The 25,729-nt window shown below is 33.3% G+C and overlaps 1 protein-coding gene across 12 annotated transcripts in view; it reads right to left on the reverse strand.

The window, feature by feature from the left end:
• The window catches only part of LOC109541487 (CUGBP Elav-like family member 4), a 350,630-nt gene that overhangs the window by 37,224 nt on the left and 287,677 nt on the right, over nucleotides 1-25,729 (reverse strand). For all 12 annotated transcript variants that reach the window (XM_048661803.1, XM_048661829.1, XM_048661814.1 and 9 more), the window contains 2 exons: nucleotides 20,836-20,961; nucleotides 11,947-12,026 (listed from right to left, as the gene is read on the reverse strand). In XM_048661803.1, coding sequence (XP_048517760.1) covers nucleotides 11,947-12,026; nucleotides 20,836-20,961 — 206 coding nt within the window. The remainder of the gene's footprint in view (nucleotides 1-11,946; nucleotides 12,027-20,835; nucleotides 20,962-25,729) is intronic.

Genomic DNA, 25,729 nt, shown 5'->3' on the forward strand with positions numbered 1-25,729 from the left:
TGTCCTTGGCCGATCTCAAAATCTGTTGGATGGTTCGAGTTGGTTTGAAAATGGTTTTTACTTGGTGTTTCTCCAGTATCTTGCCGATCCTGTCCGTGACTGCATGTATGTACGGGAGGCAAGCCCAACTCTTATGCTCATCATGCGTCTCTGTTGTCTCCGAGCGATCTTCACTGTTTTTTGGTCGAATTGCTCTATTGAAATCTTTCTTACTGTATCCATTCCAACCAAAAGCCCTTTCCAGGTGTTTTAATTCTCCCTCTAACTCGTCTGGTTCGCAGATTCTTCTGGCTCTTTCGGTGAGAGTTTTGATGACTCCTCTCTTTTGACTGGGGTGATGGTTTGAACCACTGTGCAGGTACCGGTCGGTATGTGTCGGTTTCCTGTACACCGTGTGGACCAGCTTTCCGTTGGCTTTTCTGGTCACCAAGACATCCAAAAAAGGCAGTCGCCCATCCTTCTCCACTTCCATAGTGAATTGAATTTTAGGGTTTATTGAGTTGACGTGCCTCAGGAAGTCTTCCAGTTCAATGAGACCATGGCCCCAAACAACAAAAGTGTCATCCACATAGCGGAACCAACAAACAGACGATGAAGTCACTAGGCAATTTTTAAAGAGAAAAGGTTGGAAAAATCAACAAGTATAAAAATGCTTCGGTTTTCCATAAACAGGTAAAACCGGCAAAACGAAATAAAACAATTCCTGCAATTTCTGCAAACACTGAAGTTTAGCACAGATACAATTCACCTTTTCTGAATTTCTGCACTCTTTTTTAATTAATATGACATATGTTATCCATCGCTTCATCTTATCAAAAAAAGAGAATTTCCACCATTTTTGCAGAAAAAGACTTAAGTCAAAAGGTCATCATTTCAAGCCGATTTAACACAATTATGTAAAAAATTTACATATTTCTAGATCCTAGACAAATAATCCAGTATTATTGATGAATCCTATGAGATTTCGATTAAAATAATGCTGAAATTTGTAATAGAAGATATACTAAAATATATTTAGGACATATGCAAACATCAATTGAAAAAATTTCACCCCCTTTGAAAGCATAAAATAACGACAACCTACATATTTAAAAAAAATCCAAAATAGATGATCATAAAAATTGAATTTGGTTTCGTTAAGTGAAAAACACCAGTTTTCAAAGAAAAAATCAAGCTGCAAAATATGATTTCGGAGATAAAAAACCTCCGACAAACATCCAGAACCAAAATAAAACTGCCATAAAAAAGTTTTTAAACTTACATATAAAATAATATAAAAGTTCTAATTACTACTAAATGAAAATATTGGAAGAATACAGTAATAACTATCTTCTTTCGTTATTGAAATCTCTTATAGAGGTTTCACTTTTATCAGTGTTTTCACTAATGGATGGCAACTGAGTTCAGAGCTGTAACTTTAGATGAATATATGCGTGTTGACTTTATATTTGTCCGAAAAATATATTTTATTCCATTCAAGTGCAGTCATTCCTTACAAAGCTTTATCCAACAATATAATTAATGCACCGAAATAGACCCAAAAAACTTCAATATTGGAGCCTAAGTCAGGAGTGCATTGACTTCAGCTCTTTTTATTTACGACTTTTTAGTTTAATTATTATTACCGGACTGACGAAATAAACTAGTCAACATCTCATAAAAACTATTTGATGATCCAAATGTTGCTTTAAACTTTCTTTAAAAAGCCGTGAAAAGTTTCTGCATTTTCCCTCCGCGCCGATGTAAAGTACATGAGCGTAATAAAGTATAGGTTTCGGAAGTGTTATTTTCAGGCTAAACCCGGCTGATCAGGTTTCAGGCTCGAAACCAGTCCCGGGGGTGCGTTAGTAGTTCATCAAACGACAACATTACTTTGCTTCGAAGTATAGGAAAGCCCTGGTCTATTCTATTTCTGTTTCAATATTTGGAATATTCTAGATCAAATTTATAGAACATCCACGATAAACAGAAGACATTTTGAAGAACACTGATTCTGTTAAATTCCTTGTTAATATCGTCGCATCATCATCACGATTCGTACAGTGTAAGTTGAACTTGTATTTACTGAAATCAGAATTTACTCCTAGATTGACCATATATTCGAATTAAACTGTCCAGCTACCCTTTGTGTCACTAAAAATTTAGGTCCACGGACGGGCAGATTGGCGTTATCAATGGAATATCGTCCACTCTTTATTTGTCAGTGTTGGTGTTGCACAAATGAGGTTGATCATTTAGCAATCGAACCACAAAATATTATTTTCGTAAAATCATAAATATTTCTCTGGATAACGACAAACTTTCTGGCAAAATATTTCTTATTTGTTTTGTTTGTCACTCTTCTTGGTTCTGAAAACGTTCTTGAACAACGATTTTATGTGGTTCGATGTATAGATAATCGATAATTCTACGATTTGACGTTCAACACATTCAAGCTATAAAATAATTTCCATTTTGCAACAATCAAACAATGTTTACTAATTAAGATTAGATATGTAATTAATTATAGGAACCCGTCTAAACCCCAATAGAATAACATATTTTCGAATGTTTGCTGAAACCCTCAGGCCTGGTTTGTTTAAAGTTTTGCCGTTTCATGTGGCTTCCATTCCATTGTTCGGGCATTTTATTGCGGTAATCAACCAAAGACGTGACAATGCATCTAGAAAGACTCTGTTTTGCCCAGTAAAGCGAACATAGTCATTAGTTCGATTCTAGCCAAAGGGATTAGTTTACCAAATGTGTCTAGTTACACAACTAACTTTAATGCCGGCTTCTTGCAGTTTATACTCGGCTCAAATTAATATTGTTTTGCAACTCTATTATGATAGTATATTACTCAGCGCCATATTTACGTTCATTGCAGTAACTAGGTAGAGCGGTAGGTGTTCTGTGTAAGTTTGGTGAAGTTCTATTAGTGCAACAAGGCAATTTCATAAACATGTCTATGAGACGTTTTAGTGGAATACATTAGTGACTATCTAGACATTCCATCAATGGTGGAGTTGTTTCCATATAAGCTTAAAAACCCTCTCCAATGTAAACATTGGTTTTTTTACAATGTCCATAACTGGGTTTAACGTTTTCAAATGTCTCCACCAGATAAATAAAGAGCATTTCCAACTTCTATAATAATTCAGGTTTATCGCAAAAAATTAGCTTTCGTGGTAAAACTTTTAAAACATAATTCTCATTGATAAGAAATTTTACTACAAACTTAAATGAAACGTTTGACGTTGACTTGAAAACATATTAAATACGAGTTCTTTTTTCGAAATTCTGGTCAATATTATCTGTTTTGGTCAATGTTTTCCAAAGATCTTTCTCTTGAAAAAAGCTGCATACATTATGAATGTATAATTGGGGCTTCCAAAAATTGGGGTATAATTGGGACTTTTAAAGTTCTACTTTCAATTTCTGCTTAATTTTTCAATTGCATATTTACTATTTTACCACATTAAACGATGTATGCGTCAGTGTAACAATTATCGTGATGTATAAAAAAAAACAAATTGAAAAAAATGAAGCAAACGGCTCAATTAATAACTGTTTCAGCGCAAAAATAAATTTTATGCAGTTGTAATTTAGTGCAAAATCCGAATTAAACGACGGATTGTTCGGTTCGGCAAAAACAATTTTTTATGGGAATTTTTAACTTCAATGAAACATAACAATTTCGAACCAATAGGCATATCCGAATCCCGGAATAAAATTTATATCGACCATAAAATTCCCCGATATACAGTGTCGGGAACGTTTGCAATGACGCTTTGGCATGCTAATGGTAATTTTAGTATATGCATGGGCATTGGACAACGGGAATAAATCCTTGATTATCACAAATTTAAATACAAAATTACTTTTTTCTACTAATAGGAGTGCAGTTTTCTGTTTTTTGAATTTTTCATGTCTAATAGTCATTAGCATCACCGCTAAAATGTATACTCAGTATTAACGCTAGCGGTTTGCTAACTAATAGCTGTATTTTTCAGTCATAAAATGTTATTGCGTTTCGGTTAATTTAAGAGCTAGCATCAGTTAAAGTCGTAGGTATAAATTGAAAAACAAAACATAGAATTTTTATCTGATTAAAAAGCATTTCTCCTTTACATATTCATTTGCCTAACCAGGGAGATAATCAAGAAAATCAAATTTAATCTAAGAACTTCACTATTGATCCACTAGAACAGAATAGAAACAACCTTTGACTAGTTAAAAAAATATGTTTTTTGTGAATTTTATAGAAACTTTCCTATTTATTGATGGATTGGAAATAAACACAAACGTGATAAAGCTCTAGATGTCGACTTACGTTTTACGGCTGAAAACCCGAAATAATATAGGAAGAAATTAAACTGACAAACCGTTGTTAAATATTTCATTTACCTCCAAAATTGGACCTTTTTGTCAAATAATTCAGTTTCGTTATGCAGCAGGGACGCCAAAGAATGAATTGTGTTTCAAAACTTTGGTACTTTTAAAAACTCCGTTTTGCCCTAGAAACACTCTCAGATAACAAACTTGCGTTTCGTTTTAATCCTATGTTGCAAAAAATATATACAAATAAAGATACATGCGATGCCATCAAATTTATCGGTATTAGTACTTATGCAATGTAACAACGTTCAAATGGCATTCGACGACACGAATGTTGAGGGTTGAAACACGCACATATTTTATTGCAACCACAAAAGTTCGGTCATATTTTCAACGACCCTTTCGAATACTAATTTCATGTTTTCGGTCTATCGGTTTTGGTCAGTGAATACAAATCCATTGCAAAAACCACTTTAATTATGATTGGCGACCGTTCGCTTCACATCTAAATTCGTTTGTAATTTGTATAATTTTTATTGAAGGCCGTTTATAGTTGCTGAGTCAGGGGGCGCAAAATTATTCCTAAACTGTATGCATGTTGCAATTATGAATGTTATTGTGTGAAGTTGTGAGGAATTATTAAATAAAAAAGGAAAATTTGTGAAAGTACATTAATAGACAAATAGTCTGTCCTCATTCTTTTCGCAGCTTGTGGTGAAAAAACAGAAAAGAATTATATGGCACTCCAGAGCAAGATCGGAATTCATTTATGCAATATTATCAATATTAATTAATTTAATTGGCTACGTAGGACTAATGTTACAGTCGGCACTTGAAAAATTTTACATTTGCATAGGTTTTTTGTAATACACATTGTTTAAACTATGTTTAAGTTTCAGCCTACTTTTTTAGAATATTCGGGAAATGTTTCCACATCTGGATTTAATTGTATTTACAAATTTGTGATTTGTTTAACATTTCTTTCGTTAAAAATTAATCTAGAGGAAAGAAGGGCACGAAATTAATTAAAAGCGCGTTTAGTTGCAAAACGTTTCATTTTGTGTTTACAAACCAACTCGTTTAAACTGAGTAAATATTTTGCTTCCAGCGCGGTTGCAAAATTCTATTTTTAATGAAACCATTATCACAATTACCACCTCTTATACAACAATCTTCGGAATAACTAAGACTTCGCCAAGGTTTTCTATTAGATGGAAGCAACGGTGCAAAATACACGAAACAGTAAATTGCAACACAAGTTTAACTTCGTTTGGGCCGACTTTTCACCATTATATGTATACACGTTGCGTTGTTTGCAGTTATATTTTAGGTAAATTATAAAGTTGCCTGGGGATTTGTAATTTTCACAATACGAGCTCACCTGAAAGCTGCGGCTCTGTGCCAGGTCTCATAAAATATATTCTCCCTTACCTTGAAAACCGTTTAATTTGACAATGATAATAATTTAGGAGTTTTAACATTTCCGGATGAAACAACATGGCTCGGTGGCAATTTTGGAAGGACGTATGCGGGTAAAACGAGACCAACTTGTAATGGGAATTCTCTGGAAATGTGGTCAAACAGAACCTGTATTAGAGATAATAGAGATAGTGGATTATACAAAAACTTGTATTTAGAACCTTGATTTTTTTCATATGGATTTGTTTTGGAAGCAATCGTGTTTAAGATCGTGCCTGTTTTCATCAAGAGCAAACATGAACGGTAGTATATTTTCGCTTGCAATTCCAATCAAATTGCTCACTAGAATAATTATTGTCCACTCTATGTCTGATCTGTATAGCGATTGCGAAAATCATGACTACTAGTTACCAATGGTTAAAATACACGAATTCACTCCCTATAAATTTCTAGTTGATTTGAGCTCAGTATTTCGAAATTGCGAGATGTAATTATACCTTACGCATTCAGGACATAATGAACAGCCTCCAACCATATTAGTGGGCCAAAATTTAACACTCTACCGGCTTTTCGTATATAAAGCTCCTGATTAACTCAGGCCGAAATTATGTCATATTATGCATGTATAAACGATTATCAGATGACATTAGTGAACTGTACCGTATTATGTGGATTACGCGGGGCCTATGTTAGGCCCATATTTACAATGCTATTCGTCTTGAAAAGGATCTTCTTATGGTGTTACCGCGAATTTAATTAATTTCCGGGTTGATATCTTTTTGTCACATTCTCTCTGTTAACGCGTCACCATGTCTGGATCGTAAATTAATTTCAATCGCGGTTGCTTACGGTCTTACGGAAGGAACTAGCGGGAAAGTATATTAAAAGGTAGTTAGTAAGGTGAGGTGAGGATTTTGCAAGTATATATAATACCTCAACTAGGAATAGAGTTTTATTTCAGAGGCGGTTTTTTTGAAAATTTCAGGCTGGTTTTATCACCCATGGAACACTCCCCCACATTTTACAATCCTTTGAGTTATTATAGTGGGCGTTTAATTAACATATCAAACGGAATACACTGCGGGAATACACTTTGCACCTTACAGATTTTCGAAAAAGGTTTATTATGGTTTGGCTAGAAGATAATAATTTTAACATTTAGTAGGTAAAGAGGAAATATAAAACTTAAAATCTTAAACTTAAATTGGAGAAATAATATACTCGAAATTTGTATAAATATTTCACAAAGCAGCAATTCTAGGCTCTAAATAAAATGTAATGTGCTTAAATCTCGATACTACATTTTATTGTTTTCTAAATTACAAACACATGAAAATATTGAGCTCTATTCAATTGTTAATCAAACCAACTAACGCCAAACGTGCATTGCAAAATTGCCAGCGGAATCAGAATCCTTGAAAATCCCTTGTGGTAGCCTTTTCATAAATTAAAATAGTTGAATTGATAAAAAAATAAGAGATTATTAATTGGCAATAAAATTTTAATTACGGAAATCCGACCATGCGAAATATTTCCTTGCTTGCATTGAATAGATATTCCCAACCTTTTGCCATAAATTTAAAATACAGAAAATTATTTGAGATATTGTAATATGCAAAATTGAAAAAAAAAACTTTTGGCTTGGATTTGAATGAAACCAATGAAATATTAGCCCACATGTAGGACCGAATTATTTAGTTTTATTTTCGAAAAAATGATCATAAGATGGTCGACAAAAATATATTCACCCTATTCCGATTCGTCGCAGGGTTACATTTTGGTTTTTCCTGTTTTAAAATTAAATCACTTTTGATCTAATCAATGAATCGTCTTGACAGTTTTTTAAGTGAAGCTTAGGAATCAGGAATATTGGAAAAATATTCAATAAGGCCATATAAAGACATATCAATAACGAAAAATTGGCGAAAGTGATAAGTTTTGTCAATATCTAACAAGACTTACTTGATCTTAATGATCATTGTGTTTTTATAATTTCCAAACCGCATCTACGATGTATTAGATCATAGTTGACTTGCTTTAGTTCAAAGCTTTAGTTTTCCTGAATGAGGAGAACTGTACAAAAATGCCGAATTTTCAAATTTTCCCTGATCTATATATCTTTCAATGGCCTGACCTAATATAAGATTCCAGATTACCTGAGCTTCATTAAAAAAAATTCACGATGATTTATCAATTAGTTCAAAAGTTATTTCATTTTAACACAAGAAAAACCAAAATGTGACACTGTGTGCCGTAGGGCACGAGAAAAATTTAAAAATAAATCTGAAAGACAGAAAAAGTTTGACTGGATGTTCCTGCTCAAGTCACATGGAAAACATCAAATTTATAATACAATTTATCAATCTGCTCATTAAGCAATTTATAGTCATCAAAATTACATTTGCACATACTTCACATCGTTATTTAAAACTTACGTTACCCTTAATGTAAAATGATCTAAAACCTCGACTTTAGATATTTAAAAAAACATTTAATGCTAATGGCATATCCAGATTTTTCCAATTGGTCCGCTCAACTGAATTCCGACAATTACTGCGAACCGCAAGCAATTTATGAACCGTTGTGGTTATACCGACAATTTTTCCGCCCATTGTATTCATACATAACCTAATTCAAAAACAATGTTTAGCCTGTAATCACGGTCCAAAAGTTTCCAATCGAAATTACAAAATAATTTTACAATTGGATTTGAACGCATCCGAACGCCGATTGATTGAAGACCGTGGTATTAGCTTTCGAAATAGCCGATTGAAATTGTGAGCGAACTTCGTATTGCCAATGGCTTTGGTTACAGTCGAATTTGTTACTGACAGTCCTTTGTCGATTATTGGAACTATTGTTTTCGATATACCAGTTGTAAAATGTTTCAAAGTAGCAGAAAAAAACGTGCAGAATGTTTAAAGAGCAGGGAAAAACATTTTCGAAATCTAATACCTGCGAGACTTATCTTGTATATTTTTTTCTTTTAGACATGACTATTTGTTCTTTGCTAAACTTTTCTTAGTAAAGATGTTAGGTCAAATTTAAAAGAACTAAAAATTCTTCTTAAGAGAAGGCACGCAAAATATCCGGAAACATTTTTCAGAGTAAACTTGAAATGGATACCTACGAATTACATAAAGCACTTTAATTTTCAAATAATTTCGTGAGCGAAGGTTGGTCATATCCAGAAAATTACAGACCAGAGTTAAATATAAAGAAGGATTAAAACCTTCCAAAAGATGCAGAACAAGTTTCCATAAGTAGCAAATGACTAATTGCTGATGATTTATTGCAAAAGTTAGATGATGAGATAATCCTATAAACGCTAACTTATCATTTTTGAGCAAAAAGTACTAGAAATATAAGTAGGTTTTCTTGGAACAAAAGTAAATATTTCATGGAGAGCTGAATGAATAGAATAGATACTCGCAGGCAAACGAACTAAATAATAATTAAATAATTTCCATTGGATGATCACATGAATTTTTAAAAGATCATCTACTTTTCAACAAAGTGGGAGTTAAGGAAAGTTATATGCATAAATCTATCTATAAAATGATCTGCCTTTAAATGAAAGACAAGGAATTGTGCTGTTGAAAATATGGAATCTCATTCATCGGCAAAGAAAACATTCGAAGGATATTTTATTACAAATAGTTCACCTTTTCTTCACATTTTCTGAATTAGTTATCTCTATAAATTTTGAATACATTGAAGTTCAAAGAACCTTCTGTATTAATGTCATCATATACATACAACATACTCGTGTTTGCTTAATGGTATGAGGAGCAAACAGCAAAAATCAACACTAATTTGATTATGTAATCAGTAGCTATATCTTCTGTATAAAGCAACAAATTGCACTTTTTTATGCACGTTGTGAATTTTGAAGCATTAACACCCGTTAAATAAAGTGACAAAATACATATATTAGGCAAAACAAAACCGAAACAACAAAGTTTTTCAGAACCCCACACCGAAAGCTTAAAAACGTTTGTGCCCTTCTGTAAAAATCGCATTTAAAGGCCAGGCTGTTCCGCCTACATTATCCCTCAATTTACGCCTTTTTTGCTGTTGGGAAAACAATGAAAATCCGAATCACCTCTAAAGAACAACACGGTGTTGCCAAGTGCACTTATATGTAACGAATATTTGTATATAAATAAAAAAAAATATATAATACAGATTTGTACTGTGCGAATATTTAAGAGTGGTGAGCAAAATGCTGATTTTAATTGGAAAATTTACGAAAAATTAGCTGTACTGTTTTATAATTATTTGCGCTTTTGAACCAATATAGTGTATCTTATCGATTACAAGTGATTACAGTTAATTTGACTTTACTTTTATTATATTTTTAGCTAACAAGATAACATTCAATTGAATCTCTTCAGATGTTGTCAATAACCCTTCAAGATATCAGCATTTTTAATGCACTCGCAAAGAGCAAGTTCTGCTTTAAAGTAAATTTAATGAAGTGAACTTCTAATGCGATATTTTTCAATAATCTTAGAAATTTTTTTAAATGTTTTTTGCATTTTGTAAATGTCTTGTCACCTTAGCTGCTTTAAGGCGATTGCATCTTCAAGCTAATTGTTTGCCTTAATTCCCCGTATCAGGCAGCTAATTTATAATTTCTGCTTGAATCAGTTTTTTTTTGCGGCATGATGCAAAGGAATACGTTGCAACATTGTTCCAGTGTTTTTAACAGCGAGTCGTATTCAATCTTACATAATTGATTTGAATTTGAATCTTCAATACATTCAACAAAAATCAGTAGATTTGCGCGAAGAGAATCACTGAGATGAACAATCATCAATTAAATAAAAATTATATTTCAACCTAAACACAAAGAAATAGTTATGTTAAGGTTGAAATATGGCTCTAAAACACTAAACATTTTAATTCGCTTAAGATTAAATGTTGATAGATCTACGGCAACCGTGGCAAAGTCTAAGGTTGTGGAATCCGAATCAGGAAAAGTACACAAAATGCCCCAGCGGTCATAATGGTAGAATATATGCACGATTTGCATAATACTTCATGTTCCGGGCTGAAACCATATGACCAGATTCCCAGTAGAGAAACTCAGGGGATGCTCATAGAAGGGTTGCGCAAAAATTTGATTATCCTGACGTATTTCGCAAGGGTGTTTTCGAAATGAAGAAATATACTTGGCCTCCAACAAAAGCATTTCCGCCAGCTTGACATGTTTATGAGAAACACGGATTTGTTGTTTTGAGCTGCTTCATCTGGCCGTTTTTTTCATTTAACGTTATTTTATTGTTCACTGGGTCTTAAATCGGTTACCTTACTTCTAATCAATCTACTCTCCTAATTCCGGATTTCGGATTTGCAAACGAAATATATTTAATTTCTCATTTTGGCTGCCATAATTTTCGTTTCGAAAATCCCGCGGCAATAACAACCCCCCAACTTTCATTCCAAAGGAGTTTCTTATAGCGTAAAAGGGAACGTAATTAATTTTCAGGTTGATGAGTCTTTGTCACCTTGTTTAGAGTTATGCGAGCGTGTACCAACGAAATACTACTTATTCCTGATTTAAGTCCCCGAAAGTTTAAGAAGGATGTTCTCGTTCCCATGGTGGCATCAAATAGTTTATTTTATTTCGGTATTTCCAAGTTACGTGACGGATTATATTCCGTTGAAATTGTCTTCGTGAAGTTCCCGAATTTCGTTCGCAAGCTTCTTCAACTTCCGGTGGTGAATTGTTCAGTATGGATAATTGTCTGCATGTATTTAAATGAGGAAAAACTCATCAATTGTTGTTCGGAAGCCTCTTTTAAAAAAGTACTATGTGATCTTGATTATGTATAATTTTGATGTCGAAGATTATGTTTTTATTGAACTTTCCCGACAAACTTCCAAATTTTGTAGATTAATATTGATGTTAAAAATATTACAAACTTAAGGTTTCAATACTCCGAACTTATACCGCCGTTGATTATATTAACTTATTGAACATTTTGTAACACATTTATTAAAAGGACAATAATTTGTTGCTTGTTGCTGCATAAATCATTTCGCGATTGTTAGAAATAATTCATAATCATTGTGAATTGTGGCTGATTATTGCGCTGATTAACGAGTGAGAAGCTTTAATAATCAATAGAATCAAACATGAAACTTTAAATGCATTTTGGTTAATAAAATAAATAATGTATTAAACAAAAGTCAAGCACTTACCGGCATAGTCTGACTACCATGCAAGCTGTTAATAGCTGCTTGTGCTTCTTGATGTGTACTGTATTTCACAAAAGCACAACCTGAAAACCAATGAAAATTCAATTAAATTATATGGAACTATTAACAAAAACAACAATGTCAAGTTTGGAACAGATTAACTGGAATACAGAAGAGGTAAAATTATGAAACCAAAGAACATCTATCAAGCGATGAAACAAATCAATTAAAAAATTATCAGTAAAAGAGCTGATGTTTTATAAAAAATTACGATTTCAATATTTTTATCAGTTTGAACATTTTTAAATGAAATAATAACAAAGTTAAATAATATTTTTGTCCCAAATCGTTGTTGAAAGGCAATAATGTAGTTTTGCCATAGATTAAGATTAACCTAGTTTTCCGAGGGGATAAAGAGAGGATACAACAATGACGTGAAATTGATACCTGGTGAGACAAGGGTAATAGCCAATTTGGAACTATATTGAAGCGCAACGTACATTAAATAAATTTCTTTACGAGTTTTAATAAAACCGTTTCAAGGGGAGACACATCTGGTATGAAAAGGCAAAGTTCCACCATAAAAAATGTAATACTCCTTTATAATATCAAAAGTGTTCTATGTAAAACATTGTCATTTTTATTACAACTTATAAAACTTATAAAATAATATCAAGCACATAATAGCTTCGTAAACTACATAGAATTGTTTTCTTGACAAAACATTTATGGCTGGATTGCGTTGAAAATATTCACTTAAAAAACTGTATTCTACTAAGAACATTAAAGTACCTACTTGATACTTGAAATATTTTTACTGAAACTGAAGCAACAAAACTCTGTGAATGAATAGAAATCGGACACATTTTTTAATCTAGTTGACGTTTGTATCTTTTAATTAAAAAATCGCATACAGATTAGTCGAGTATCAGGAACTCTTTCACATTAATTAAGCTCAAAGGCAGCCAAAGAAATTTAAAAGGGAAGTCATGCAAATGTAAAGCTCTCTCGCCATGGTGACGAATCCTTCCACACCTTCATTCACTTCCAGGCTAATTTCTTATTTCCAGGGCTTGAAAAACGGCGGCCTGTTAAATGGAAAATATGAAAAAATGTTTTCGCGGAAAAAGGACTAAGGCAAATCTGTGACTGACGAGTTGTGGTAGTTCATTTCAGCGAAAAAGCAAAAACACTACCTCTCCCGGCAGGCGTGAAGTTTCCCTTTGTGACGTTATTTACCGGAAAAATAACTTCACTGGCTATTAACTTCGCGAAAAGAGCGTTTTCTTTGAGATAAAATGCGAGGGTTTTTTCCATGCAAAAGTAAAAGTGCATACTTAATGCCGGAAAATAAGGCTCTCAGGGTAATATTAAACCTTCATTTATATTTATTTTTCTCCCGTGATTCTTAAGTACCAGCGAGTGGATGGCTAGTGGAGTTCAAGATGTTGCTTTGCATTTATAAACTAACATTTTCTGAAATGAACAGGCAGCCGAGACTTGGCTTGGAATTTATGACAATTTTCATGATTTTCGTTACGGTCTCTAATTTTTATATTGATTTCAGTTTCCTAGAGAGGACATAATGAGATCTCATCACGCGAAAATGCTGCATCTAAAAATATCAGGTGAATGCTGAAATTAGTAGCGAGTTTTAATGAAAATCCATAGCCAATTACAGAGCTTCAGACCTTTCGCGAAATTCGCTAAGGCAATTAATGAAAAGCTAATTAAATTTTTAACTTGGACCCGCCTCGACGAAATTTAAAGAGCCTTTTATAGCTCCTCCAAATAAACAGTTAACTTATTTAAATGTCTGCCATGAAAATCCAAATTTATGAACTTTTCACTTTACCCATCGGTTAAGGGATAAAATATCCAATGTTGGGCGGGGTGAGATTCAATCCTCTTTCGGTTCCCAACTTTCAAATTATATAATAATGTTCATTTTAATTTAGAATAAATATTTTTTGATGTATGCGTTACACATTTTATTATGCGTTTTTATATTGTTTTTCATCATACAAACGAGCAACCCAAAATTAATGGTTTCCTCACCATCGAAAAGCTAGCGTTCTTGAAATTAATTCTCATTTTTTCTTTCCTATTACTGCAAGCTGCACACCGATGAAAGCTATGCAGCATTCAATTCCATTCAAGTCATCTAAAACTGGTGCTCTCAATGGAAATCGACATAATTTTTATTCCGATATATAACTACTAGCAGACAGATTTCAAGCATCCGAAATTAAGTGAATTCATAAAGTTCCGTATAAAAGAAATGTGAAAATCCACTCCGTCTGTCGTTCAAAATTTGTTTTCCATTACTGCAGAAATGAGCATATTCTCGGCGCAATTCCTGGGAGAAAATTCGAATGCAAAGCTACTCTATTACTGTCAAGATTAATTCAGATCTACAGCAATTTTTCGGGTCGGCGAGATAAAGCACGAACATAATTGCATGCCGCTACCAGTTTGAGAACTCAGTTTTGTGACAAACATAAATAACTATTTATTGCTTTCTCGACGAGCAGAAAGCAAATACTAAGAATGTCTAATGAAAAGGAGCCACCCCATCCCATCTCTTACCTGTTGAATAATTCGTTTTTAATTCACATTTTTCTCAGTACTTTTTCCGTAAAAGATTATTTACTTTGACTATGCTTACTGTTATTTAAGCTATCTAAAAATAACGTGCACAATCTGTTAAGAATTATTTCAAAAGTCTCTTCAGAGAATCGAACGTTAATTAAAAACATGACGAGCCATTCTAATTAAAACTTTATGGGAGTTATTGTCAATTTTATGATATTGAGAAGAAGTTGAAGCTTTACATCGAGAAAGTCCCTTCGTGTAATCTTAATAAGTGTCTGAATATACCTTTACGCTCTACTTGGGACCCTCATTTTTATTAACTCATTTGTCAATTTAATATCGTCTTTGATACGATTTTCCTTTTATTACTTTTTTTTAAGCACGTTTGCCTCTGTAGGAAATGATTTCGTGTCTGATAACTTTCAAGTTGCGTTTTAATTCGATGGTATGTGGCTTCGTCATTTTTCCCCCAATAGGCAAGATGAATGCGCGGAATGTCTGATAAAAGAAAATTAATAATCAATGGCAATTTTGCTTGCTCTTCAGCTAAAGACTCATATAGATATTTTTTTATAGATACTGTGTTAATTTAGTACTATGTAATGTTTCTTGTCATCAACTGCACTTTTGGCACAAAAAGAAAACCACAAGGTATAGATCGTAAAATGACTTTTAGCTGGGACAGAGAAACAACTTAGAAAGAAGCCACAAGTTTTTCCTTAATTATTTGAACATGTCCCCAAATCTATTTTGCTCTAAGCAACCTTTGTAATTCAATTTATTTTAATTGAAGACGTATACGGTCCAGAATCTCTCATTTAATTAGAGAACCGAATAGTCTTTCCCCAAGCTTAAAATGTATTATCTGCTATCTTTTATGAATTCTCCTAATTAAAGTAACTGAAATCCGTCGGTTTTATTGCTGCTTATGGAATGTGTTCGAAGAATTTTCATCAATAAAAGTTATGACTGGAAGAATCCAAGACATTTTTCATTTATAGAAGATGGAATGAATGATATAAAAATGCAGAAATGAGACGATCTGTTTAGAGAACGGCTCTTAATTAAAACCAATCTGGGTTTGGTAAATGTTCTTAATAAAAATAACTTTGCTGGCATTATGGCCTTTCAATTCTGAGTTCATAATAGCTTTGCTATGTAGTTCCGAATACCAGGAACAACTGTGTTATTGAAATCTCTCAAAATTACATATCTTACGTTGTTTGTGAAATTTTCTCATTATAAAATGTGTGCTTATGCTCTTATTCTAAATCTGCGAAGCATTTAATAATGCAACAAGAATATATTTGGGACATCCTCAACAGTTCTTGAAATAAATGTTTCGGAACATATGGTGGTAGCTAAAGATTAAATATCCTTTGATCCACTAACAGAACTAGAAAATAATCGCTGAGTTCCAGTTCGATGTTCCTTAATTATAATAAAATCGTTTTCTACATTGCAATTAAACTTCAACGTAATTTTTTTTTTAATCGCAACAAGAAAATTTTATCTTCATCAATCGCCCGAGCGTTTTGAGCACGTCAAACATGAATTTTTTTCCGGATGGGCGCCGGTTTCTCATATTTTCGGTAATTGGACGAGAGAAAGAAATAACTTGTGTGTTAATCGATCGACGCCCTCATTTTTTACCGGAGCACAAGTCAAAGAAAATTGAGAGTATTCATCTCGCGTTTCCAATCCTTAAAAAACATCGAGAAAAAAACAATTTCGAAATATATGCTATTAAGTTCGAGCGGGGCGTAGCGGAAAATTGTAAAGAGATATGAAACCAGAAAACGCGATATGAAACCTAAATAGCGTGACGGGGTTCTTTGATCGCCTTGTAATTACTAAAGTGTGAAGAAAAGAACATCATTTCACTGTTTTCAACATTGTGAACTCGATGTATTTTAGAATCAATTTTGAATACGATAATCTCCCGTAATCTCGATATTGCTGATCAAATGCAATTGATTTGATGGAGTATCACCAATTATGCGAAGGACAAATGCGACCAGGTCCGATATTTTTAGGTTCCAATATTAAAAAGAAAAGCGGATTTCATTTAATCTTTAGTGCGTCTTCAGTAATCCGATTAAACCAAAGTTATGGCTTATATTAGATTTTTGGCCAACCTAATATCGAAAATAAGGCACGGTTACAGCCTGTTCGGCGGCCTTAACGTCAATTATGATGCAACAGGAAGTTACCTTTATTGGAATGTTGCCTTAGTAAAGCAAATTTGATCCTGCAATAGATAACATACATTTTTCGGGGTGATAATTAATTATGAAATTATACTTTTCTCAAGTTATAAACTGATTATTAATATTTTAATTGGTAATGTGATCGATCAATATTTGCTTTTTTGTTAATCTCGGTTTTTTATTTTTGGTAAAAACGGCTACTTTTTCATACCTTCAGATGAGTACAGATGAATCAGGCAGAAAACCTGAAGCAAGTAATTTAAATATTAAAATCTCTGATTGATTGCAGACTCTGTCAAACTTGAACCAGTACCTTTTTTCCAATGTTTCGCGTGATTAAATTTACTTGATCTGGTAGAGAGAAGACGCAGAAATTAAAGGCCTTGCAAACCTTTAAATTGCTTTCCGGGGAACCGCTAAATTGCTTTAAAATGTTACAATAATTACAGATTTGCTGGGGAGACTATTTTTCCGACTTTGCGTAGTGAAATGAAAATATTAACTGTCTAAACAATTATAGCAATCTCTTTGCGTGCAAGGCAATGTGCAATTGAAAATGACTGGAAATATATGCAAATTCAACAGTTATGACTCAAATAATATCGAAACGAAGGCAATAGGAACAGAGTATTTGATCTAAACATTTGAATAATTTCTGTTACTTTGCAAGCCAGAAAAATCGTTTTCAAAAGCCAAACCGCCTGTTTAGTTCTAAATGATTGCAATACAAAGGAGATCTAATAACGGTTAATAATACTCATTAAAATTAGGTCTAAAATATGAATCAACTATTGTTCTGCAAACGATGGATCCCCTTGCAAAGCAAACAGTCGGCAATGTATACTTTTGCTCGTATAACATTTGTGTGTTTACCGACGAAAGGAAAATAAAGCCCCGAGGAAAAAAACTGTATCTGACTGGTCGAAAATGTGCTTCTATTTTCTGGCCATGTTTGGTTCTTCTGGGGAATACACTTTTAGGTCAATGTCCTATTGAGGTCCTACTCAACTTTCTTTATTTTTAATCTTTACTTGATATACGAAATAAATGTTTAATGTAATAAACTGATATTTTTAGGTGTAACATTTTTGTATCGACTTGAATATTTAGTTTTGTGAGTGGTTTCTTAGCAGCTTTTGTTGTGTCATGCACGATCAGTGCACTATCGTCAGGAAGGAGGTGGTAGCGAATATTCTTGCACGCGGTAGAATAGAAAAGGCATTGTTTATGCGTTTTTTGATACGTTTTTAAATATGCAAAGTAGACCTTTTCGGGTGTTAAGTAGGTGTATTTTGTGTAATAGGCAATTGTGCCAGACACTGTCAAAAGCCCTAGTATGGTACACACAAGACATGCCGTTTTATTGTTTTCGATGTGCAATATGATATTCAATGAACTTGCACCATTTAGAGGGAAAATGGTTCAATTAAAAGATTTAAGGCTTGACTATTCCTTAATTTGTAAAATCGTTACATTACATGTTTAAAATTAACCTGTTTCAACACTTGTACATTTGTACATCGTGTCTTACACTAGATTTTAAAGTTGTGTTTATATTCCTTCTTTGTAGATTTTCCACACCCATTGAGACACAAAACTTTTAACAAATGGAGATTCAAAATGAAAAAATAAGACTAAACTGCACGAGAGCGGTTTAGTTTGTGAATCCATTGAATGAATTCTATAAAAACGTACTGAGTATTTACATTTGGAAAACACTAACAATAAGCAGCAAAGCCTTGAATCAAATCGTTTATACGAATTCGAACAAAAAAAGCTAAAAGCTAATTACAACAGATAATTAATTTCGGGGCCACCTCGCCAAAACATTTAACTTTCCTTTCGTTCGAAACATCCAACTGGATATTCTTTGAATAGTCTGGCGTGTGTATACTTGCGGACGAAAACAAAATAGGAGCCTAAGGAAAAATGTAATTGGCTGCGTTGAAATGTGTTTTCTTTGTATAATCTACCTTTGTAGATTGTAGTCCGTAAAAGATAAAGCCTTAGCGAATCACCAACAGGGATGTGCTTTAATTAATATTTCCCAAAATATTCCACATATACTCGAGCGACGCTCACAGACGGAAAGAAGCCAGCGAAACAAAATATATGTGCTTGTTTCCAAGCGGGATAATTTAGCCGGTCCAAATTAAATATAAAAATGTTTTGTTTCCCCATTTCACTATGAAAAAAAGAAAATTCGACAAATATGAATGAACAAATATATACTTTAAAATTAGACAAATTCAAATAATGTTATTTAAATGAAAATGTTTTCAGTTGCCTGTGTCGCTGTTGCTTTAATAATTATTCCTATTCCAGGTTTTTCTGTCCCTAATCAACCTTTTAAATTTTATCCATATTTTAAGTTCTATTAATCAACTCATTATCCTAATTCCCTATGTTCACATGCCATCACTCCCATTATCATTTATTTGCATGAAAAGCCTAATTCCCAGCAGAGTCTCAAACAAAACCTTAATAAAACATGCGTTAAATCTCCATGTTTTTTAACGAATATAGCGGAACCTAATATATTTGGCGGAGGACATTTAAATAAATAATTTTGGGTTTTGCCAGAGAGCCTAGCACAGACCAAAAATTTAATATAACCAACCCTCCAAAACGCCTAATTTGCATTTTGGAATGCGCTAACAACATCGTGGCTTCGGGCGGGGTAGTCAGTCGCTTCTCTCTCAAATAAGGGTGCTAAGAAAGGGGTTTCAACCATTGGCGGAGAATCCAACAATTCATAGTTCACACTATATTAAATGCGATGCTATGCAAAATGGTCGAGTCTATAAAGCAAATTGTTGTCTGAAGTGTTTTGCCTATGTTTTGAATGATATTTTTCATATCAAATTGTGGAACTTCATATCGGATTAAGTAGGGCAAATCGTGATTGAGGAGAGTGGCAAATAAAAGTCTTCTGTTCAGGAATATTGCAAAAGGAAACGACAGAAAAACGTTACACTCGTTCAGAATGTAAGTTGTCTCAGATTGCAAAAAGTGAAGTTTCAATAGGATTTTTACAAGAAAACATAATAAAACCGCAGAAATATTCAGCAAGCATAAGATAGTAGTCATTGATAAGTGACTTGAATAACAGAATAATAATATGACATTAACAAATTTTGGATTGAAAAATAAATATATATATCTCACAGAGCGTTTCAGGAAAGCTAAAAATTAGCTAAACAAGAAATTATACTCCCATTAGAAGCAGGAACAGTGTTGTAGAGTAGACAACAAAAATAGTTCACTCATATTTTGAAAATGTACAATGCTAATAATACAGATACAAATTGTGAAAATATTTAAGGCATAGTTTCAAAAATAGAGCCTGGGCACAGGATCAAGGTAAGTAAGGAATTAATAAAAATGAAGAAACTGATAAGGTCGGATATGCAAAGGTTATGGAATTTAAGATGACGCGTTTTTCAGGCATTTAGGCTTCACTTGAGAATATGAGAAACTCTAAACATATTGTTTATATGACGGTCTAAAAAAGTAATAATCTCAAAAACAATATAACAAGACAAGTAAGATACAGTGAACTCAATATTATTTGAATACTTTAGACTGATGGGGTTTTGCAAGATACTCGCTTTATCTGGATATACGCAAACTTCTACTCATCGACAACTTGAAACTTCCTGAAACTTGAAACTCCCCGGCAAAAGGCCAGTAATATTTTACGCGCAAATCACAGAAACAGGTCAAAAAAGAAGAATAGAGAGGCCGAGAGATGGCTAATATATTTTTCTAGTGTCGAGATTAAAGTGGCTTTCAATGATAACGGCTGTACCTGAGGGACAAGGGTCTCTTGTTGTGCGAACTTTTAAACGTACAAACTTGTCGTCTCCTGGGCTGGATGGACAAATCAACTCGCCAAGAGAGTTCACGATAGTTTTCTTAATTTTCCTTTTGCCTTGTTCTACATGTTGTAAAAGTCGACTTGATCCCATCTCACCGAAATGCACCGCGATTTCACCCAAATCAACTTAGATATTTCCGTATTTATGGATGAAGTAACCTTTATTCAACTGGACGCGACATTAAAGGAAGGGTAAAGTCCACTTACCTTTACTGGCTCCGTCAGGTCCTTTTAGAATTGTGCATTCCTCTATTGTTCCAAATGGGGCAAACAATTGTCTAACATCCTCTTCAGTTTGTTGCTTGCTTAGCATTCCCACAAAGAGTTTTCGATCTGCATAGAAGAAAAGCCCCGATTATTCAAAACGTCATTTACTGCGGATATGTGAACAGTAATCCAACACCTATCTAAATAATTATGTGCAGCACCATAGAACAAATAACGACAGCAATACTGTATGTTTGGGTGTCAATCATTGTGTAAAGGTGTTATAAAAGTTAATTTAGCTGCTCTAAGGAAAACATTAGAAAAAGTGTTATACCAAATGTTAACACCCAAACACCTTCATCATCTGGCTCCAATATCTTCTAAAATAGATCCACTTTAAAGTAGGCAGCTAGTAATATATGTTTTCATAAGGGATAGATCTTAATGCGGGGAACGTTCGAGGGATATGGGGACCGGCCTAATGCACAAGGGGAGCGTAGAATAATTGGATCAAAATCAGACTTAAACTGAATAACATGTAGGTCCTGTGGAGGCCAGGATAAACCCTAGAATTTAATATGAGGTCTAAATTTTGTTCTTTATGAAGAGAAGATCTGCATCTTACGTCTATATTTAGTCAGTTTGTTCGACTATTCCCGCTTCAATAATGTGTTTACTTGATTTTCCAAATCTTCGCGTTGTTTAGTGCCAATATAAGTAAAGTGTTTCAGATGAGATTTCAGTGTTATCGCCAATTTATCTGTCTATAGGTAACACAATACAATGCTTTTTATAATTAAATTCAGCGACTGTCTGTTTTATCATGGAGAGCAACCAAATTAAATAATATTAAGTGAGCAAAATGATCCATAATACAGCGCACAGTTCTGAAAGAGAATTTGTGAAATCGACTCAATTATTCAATCAAAGCCAATCAGGGATATAAAAGAAGGGCACAATCATGCTGAGTTTGCAAATTTCATTTTTTCTTTTTATACGTATACTTCTGACTGACGATTCGATTCCTGTGTTCCCCAGTATTTTTGTGTAAATATTATTAAATTAATAGCACCGACAGTTTGCAGAAAATTCAGTCGGTTGTAAAGATTAAGAACTGCTATTTGGAGGGCAGCTTTTGACATTCATATTTTTCCTTCGAAATTGGCAAATTTCCAAGTTGTAACATAAATGGCTGAGCGACACGATTTTTGAAAGTCAACAGGACATTTCTTCCATAGACAAATTGTTGTGATTAAATTTTACATTGCGAGCCAAAGTTTAAACTGCTCCATTTAAACTTAAAGCTTAATTTTAAATGAAATAGTAGAATTAACTGTTGTTTGCTTAAAAACATTTCAACCTAAGCTATTAAGTGATGCCCAAATGGACCTTCCATGAACTTAATGGCCGACTATAAATTCGCTGCTCTCGTCTCTGTACAATTAATGACTCCTATCTTCTTTTTCATCGCTATATGTTTCCATAGGTGTTAAAATTTACATTTATTAAACATGTCCGGTTTTACCAGAATTAAAGTGTCAACTTCTAGATTCATATCAATCTAAGTTAAAATTACTAGGGTTTTGCGATTATTTTAATAAATAAATATTATATATTATTGTTTTTAATATACAATTTTTAAATAATTAAAACCAATCAAGTAATGTACGGGTGTGTAGTTTAGCCAATTTTATGACTTTTCTGCTACTTGGGCGGAAGCGTATAAACTATGCGGCTTTTACCAACGTTTTTGCTTTTTGATGTAAATTTAGAGTTTTTAAACACCAGGCTTAGTTCAAGGGCTTATAAAAATAATGCCTCAAGGTATTGGAAAATCCGTTTTTTTTCTTAGCCTAACTGCACTTTTTGCAAATAATTTTGGGTCCATTTCTCTCGAGGCTTGATAATAATAATAACTTCGTCATATGCATAATAAACACACCGAACGTCTCTTTTTTATTATAGAAATATTTATATTCTGGGATTCTCCTGCTTTTGGTAGAACGGTAGTTTTCATTTATTATTAAGCAATTCTTGTCGGACACAAGTTGAATGGAACACGAAATTGTTGACTTTTTTATTAATTATTAGACATGAATTCTGCCGATATCACTTTAGACGCCTTCGAAAACGCCTCCATTTTCACGAAAAGATGAAATAATGATAAATAAATTGACTTTTGCCCTTATAGTAGACACTTGTCGAATTAGTAGTTTTAAAATATGCAAGATAAGAAATATTAAATGTTCGAACGTTTTGTCGCCACTAAGCGTGCCTTATATACTGAACTTTCTTCACACATGTGAAACTCTTTCACTACGCTATGAATGGGAAGAATTTCAAGGGAAGGTTTATTCGACGAGCTTCAGATGCTTAATTCTGCAATGACTGTGACTAACTAATTTTATTATTAAGAATAGTAACTTATCGTCAACAATTTGGCTTCCTCTTAAGAAATATTCTTTTCGTCTTTATTCATCGTCTAATTTATATTGGATATTAAATATATATGTATATGTTTAGTGAAAAATCGATTTTCGAAAAAGTATAAAAGCAAAAAATACAAATAAAAAGAGTTGTATCGAAATATAAATATTGCACAGCAGTTTAGACAAACGAGACTAAGTACTGGATGCAATTCTATTTTATTGCCTTTGTAGCACAATCAATTATAAAAATATGTAATTTTAAATATATGTGGGTACCGGGCACTCTAATTTATCAAACTTAACCGCAGATGCATTTTTCAATAGTAATACTGATATTTTTCTTAATATGTGCTTGAGCGAAGTTAACGATTCAGCTCTTTTCAACCATTGATTAATAGAAACTGAGTCCTATGCAGTTCAGTTAAAAGATATTTTACTTATCCGGTGGAAAATCTGAATGGTTTTCAATGGAGAAATGTAAGTTTTCACTGACCATCCCACTAATATGGCGACAAGCGTTTAGACAACATATTTTTCTTTAATAAAACATCAAAAACTCCTAGGATATAAAATATATCATTAATTAACCACAGCAACATATAAAAGAACTTTTGAGTGTCTGAACGTATGCAGACTTTGGGTCAGCTTCCTCTGAATGATGCCAAAAATTGATATTGATGACGAAATGTTACATGATTGAATAAGCATTTTTTAATAAGTTTATAACCTTGTGCTTCAAAAACAAAAAAAAACAACTGAAAGCATTTTAAAACTTTTATCTAAACTTTAAACCTTCAACCCCATGAAAACTTTGTTTTCGCACATGTTACTTAAATAAAATGCTTCTTTTGATGCTATCACTTAGTTGACAAAACTTAGTCGCTTAGTAGATAAAAGTTTGTCGATATTTTTGTGGAGCATACTGTGTATGAAAATATATGTAAAAAAATAAAATATTAATTTTAACATCTGTTGTTCAATTTAATTCACACCAAGAAAAAAAAACAAAACGGGAACTGCACATTTGCATTTTCTAGAAAGCTTTATTGAACAGAAACACGTATATAGGATAATCGAGATTATTTGGAAACAAAACCCAATTGAGCTTTCAATGTCAGCACCGTTACTTTACTCTTATTGATGAGGTAGTTGGGGTTGGCAAACTAATCCTATTAGAGCTGCGAAATTAAAATTTGCTTTCGTTCGGTAGGCCCGGCTCTAAATTTAAATATGGGCAAAATCAATTTAGTGATCAAATTTGCATTAGTGACAGTAACTCTCTCCTTGTCTCGAGCCGGATCCCTAAAACAAGTTTTTTCCTTCGATCTGCCCAGCTCAAACAAAGGACTAACAAAAAGCTTTCATCCAGTATTAAAAGCGGTTATCGACGTTTCTGATTACCCACAAAATCCAGGCCAAAGCCACTCTCTTGTCTACTAAATCTAGGTTTAATTCAAAGACTTTGTCCTGCAATTTTTTCATTTGTAGGGGATGTTTGTGTGCCACGAGCGATCTTTGTTCGCAGCATTCAACCGAATGGAAGTTTTGACAAAGGGTTGAGGATATTACTGAACATACTTCCCGAGTTTGATACGTAAAGTCCATTCAATTAGATAATGAATTTCTGTCTAGACTTTTACCAGTGCTTAGATTGTGGTGTAGCAAAATGAAAATAATAACTAAAAAAAAATCGACGGAGTGCCGTCCTAACATACAGTACAACGTCTAGACATTACATTTAAACGAGCTGACCATAGCTGCACATGAACAACGCACTACAACACAGAAATTTTGGTGCTTTTCTGGTTCTCCATGAATTAACCGACAACATGGGTCCCCAAAACCAACAAGCTATGTACATGGTGTTCCAAGAGACATCAAAAAACTAGTTAACTAACTGAACATTTTTGTCTTTATTTCAAAAGCTCAGTTCAACTGAGTTTAGATTTTGCGTTGCAAATTTTTGTTGTAATGTTGTTAATTGTCCCATTGTAAGTTTTCTTTGTAGTGTTCTTTGCACAAAAGTTTAAATTATCATTAACTAACAACCTAACTTGAAAATGATGGCAGACACGATAACAAAGCAAAAAGAAAACGTTGAACAGAAAATTCAAATTTGTAGAAGTGCAATACCAATGGTGTTCCACAAAAGATATTGAATACTTAAGAGGCCATAAGCCTTGAAAACCTACACCCTGTAGACTGCCGGAACTATTTCCCAGAATTAAAAATGCAAACAACCACCTTGTACCCCATAGACAAATCGTTTTCGAGCACATCTTTACATGACCGTTTTGTCTTGTTTTCAGATTCATTAAACTTGTTATCCTATTGCATTTTATCAATTTTGCAATGCACATTTTCTTTTTCTTTCTAATACGCAGTAAATGGTTAGCTGAGACTGATTATCACAACAAAGACGAAAAAGATGATAAAGTCAAGCATCAAACGAGTTTTGACTTTCC

The sequence above is a fragment of the Dendroctonus ponderosae genome, unplaced genomic scaffold (genome assembly GCF_020466585.1).
Source record: "Dendroctonus ponderosae isolate FM_Combo_2020 unplaced genomic scaffold, Dpon_F_20191213v2 Dpon_F_20191213_1, whole genome shotgun sequence".
Classification (NCBI taxonomy): Eukaryota; Metazoa; Arthropoda; class Insecta; order Coleoptera; family Curculionidae; genus Dendroctonus; species Dendroctonus ponderosae.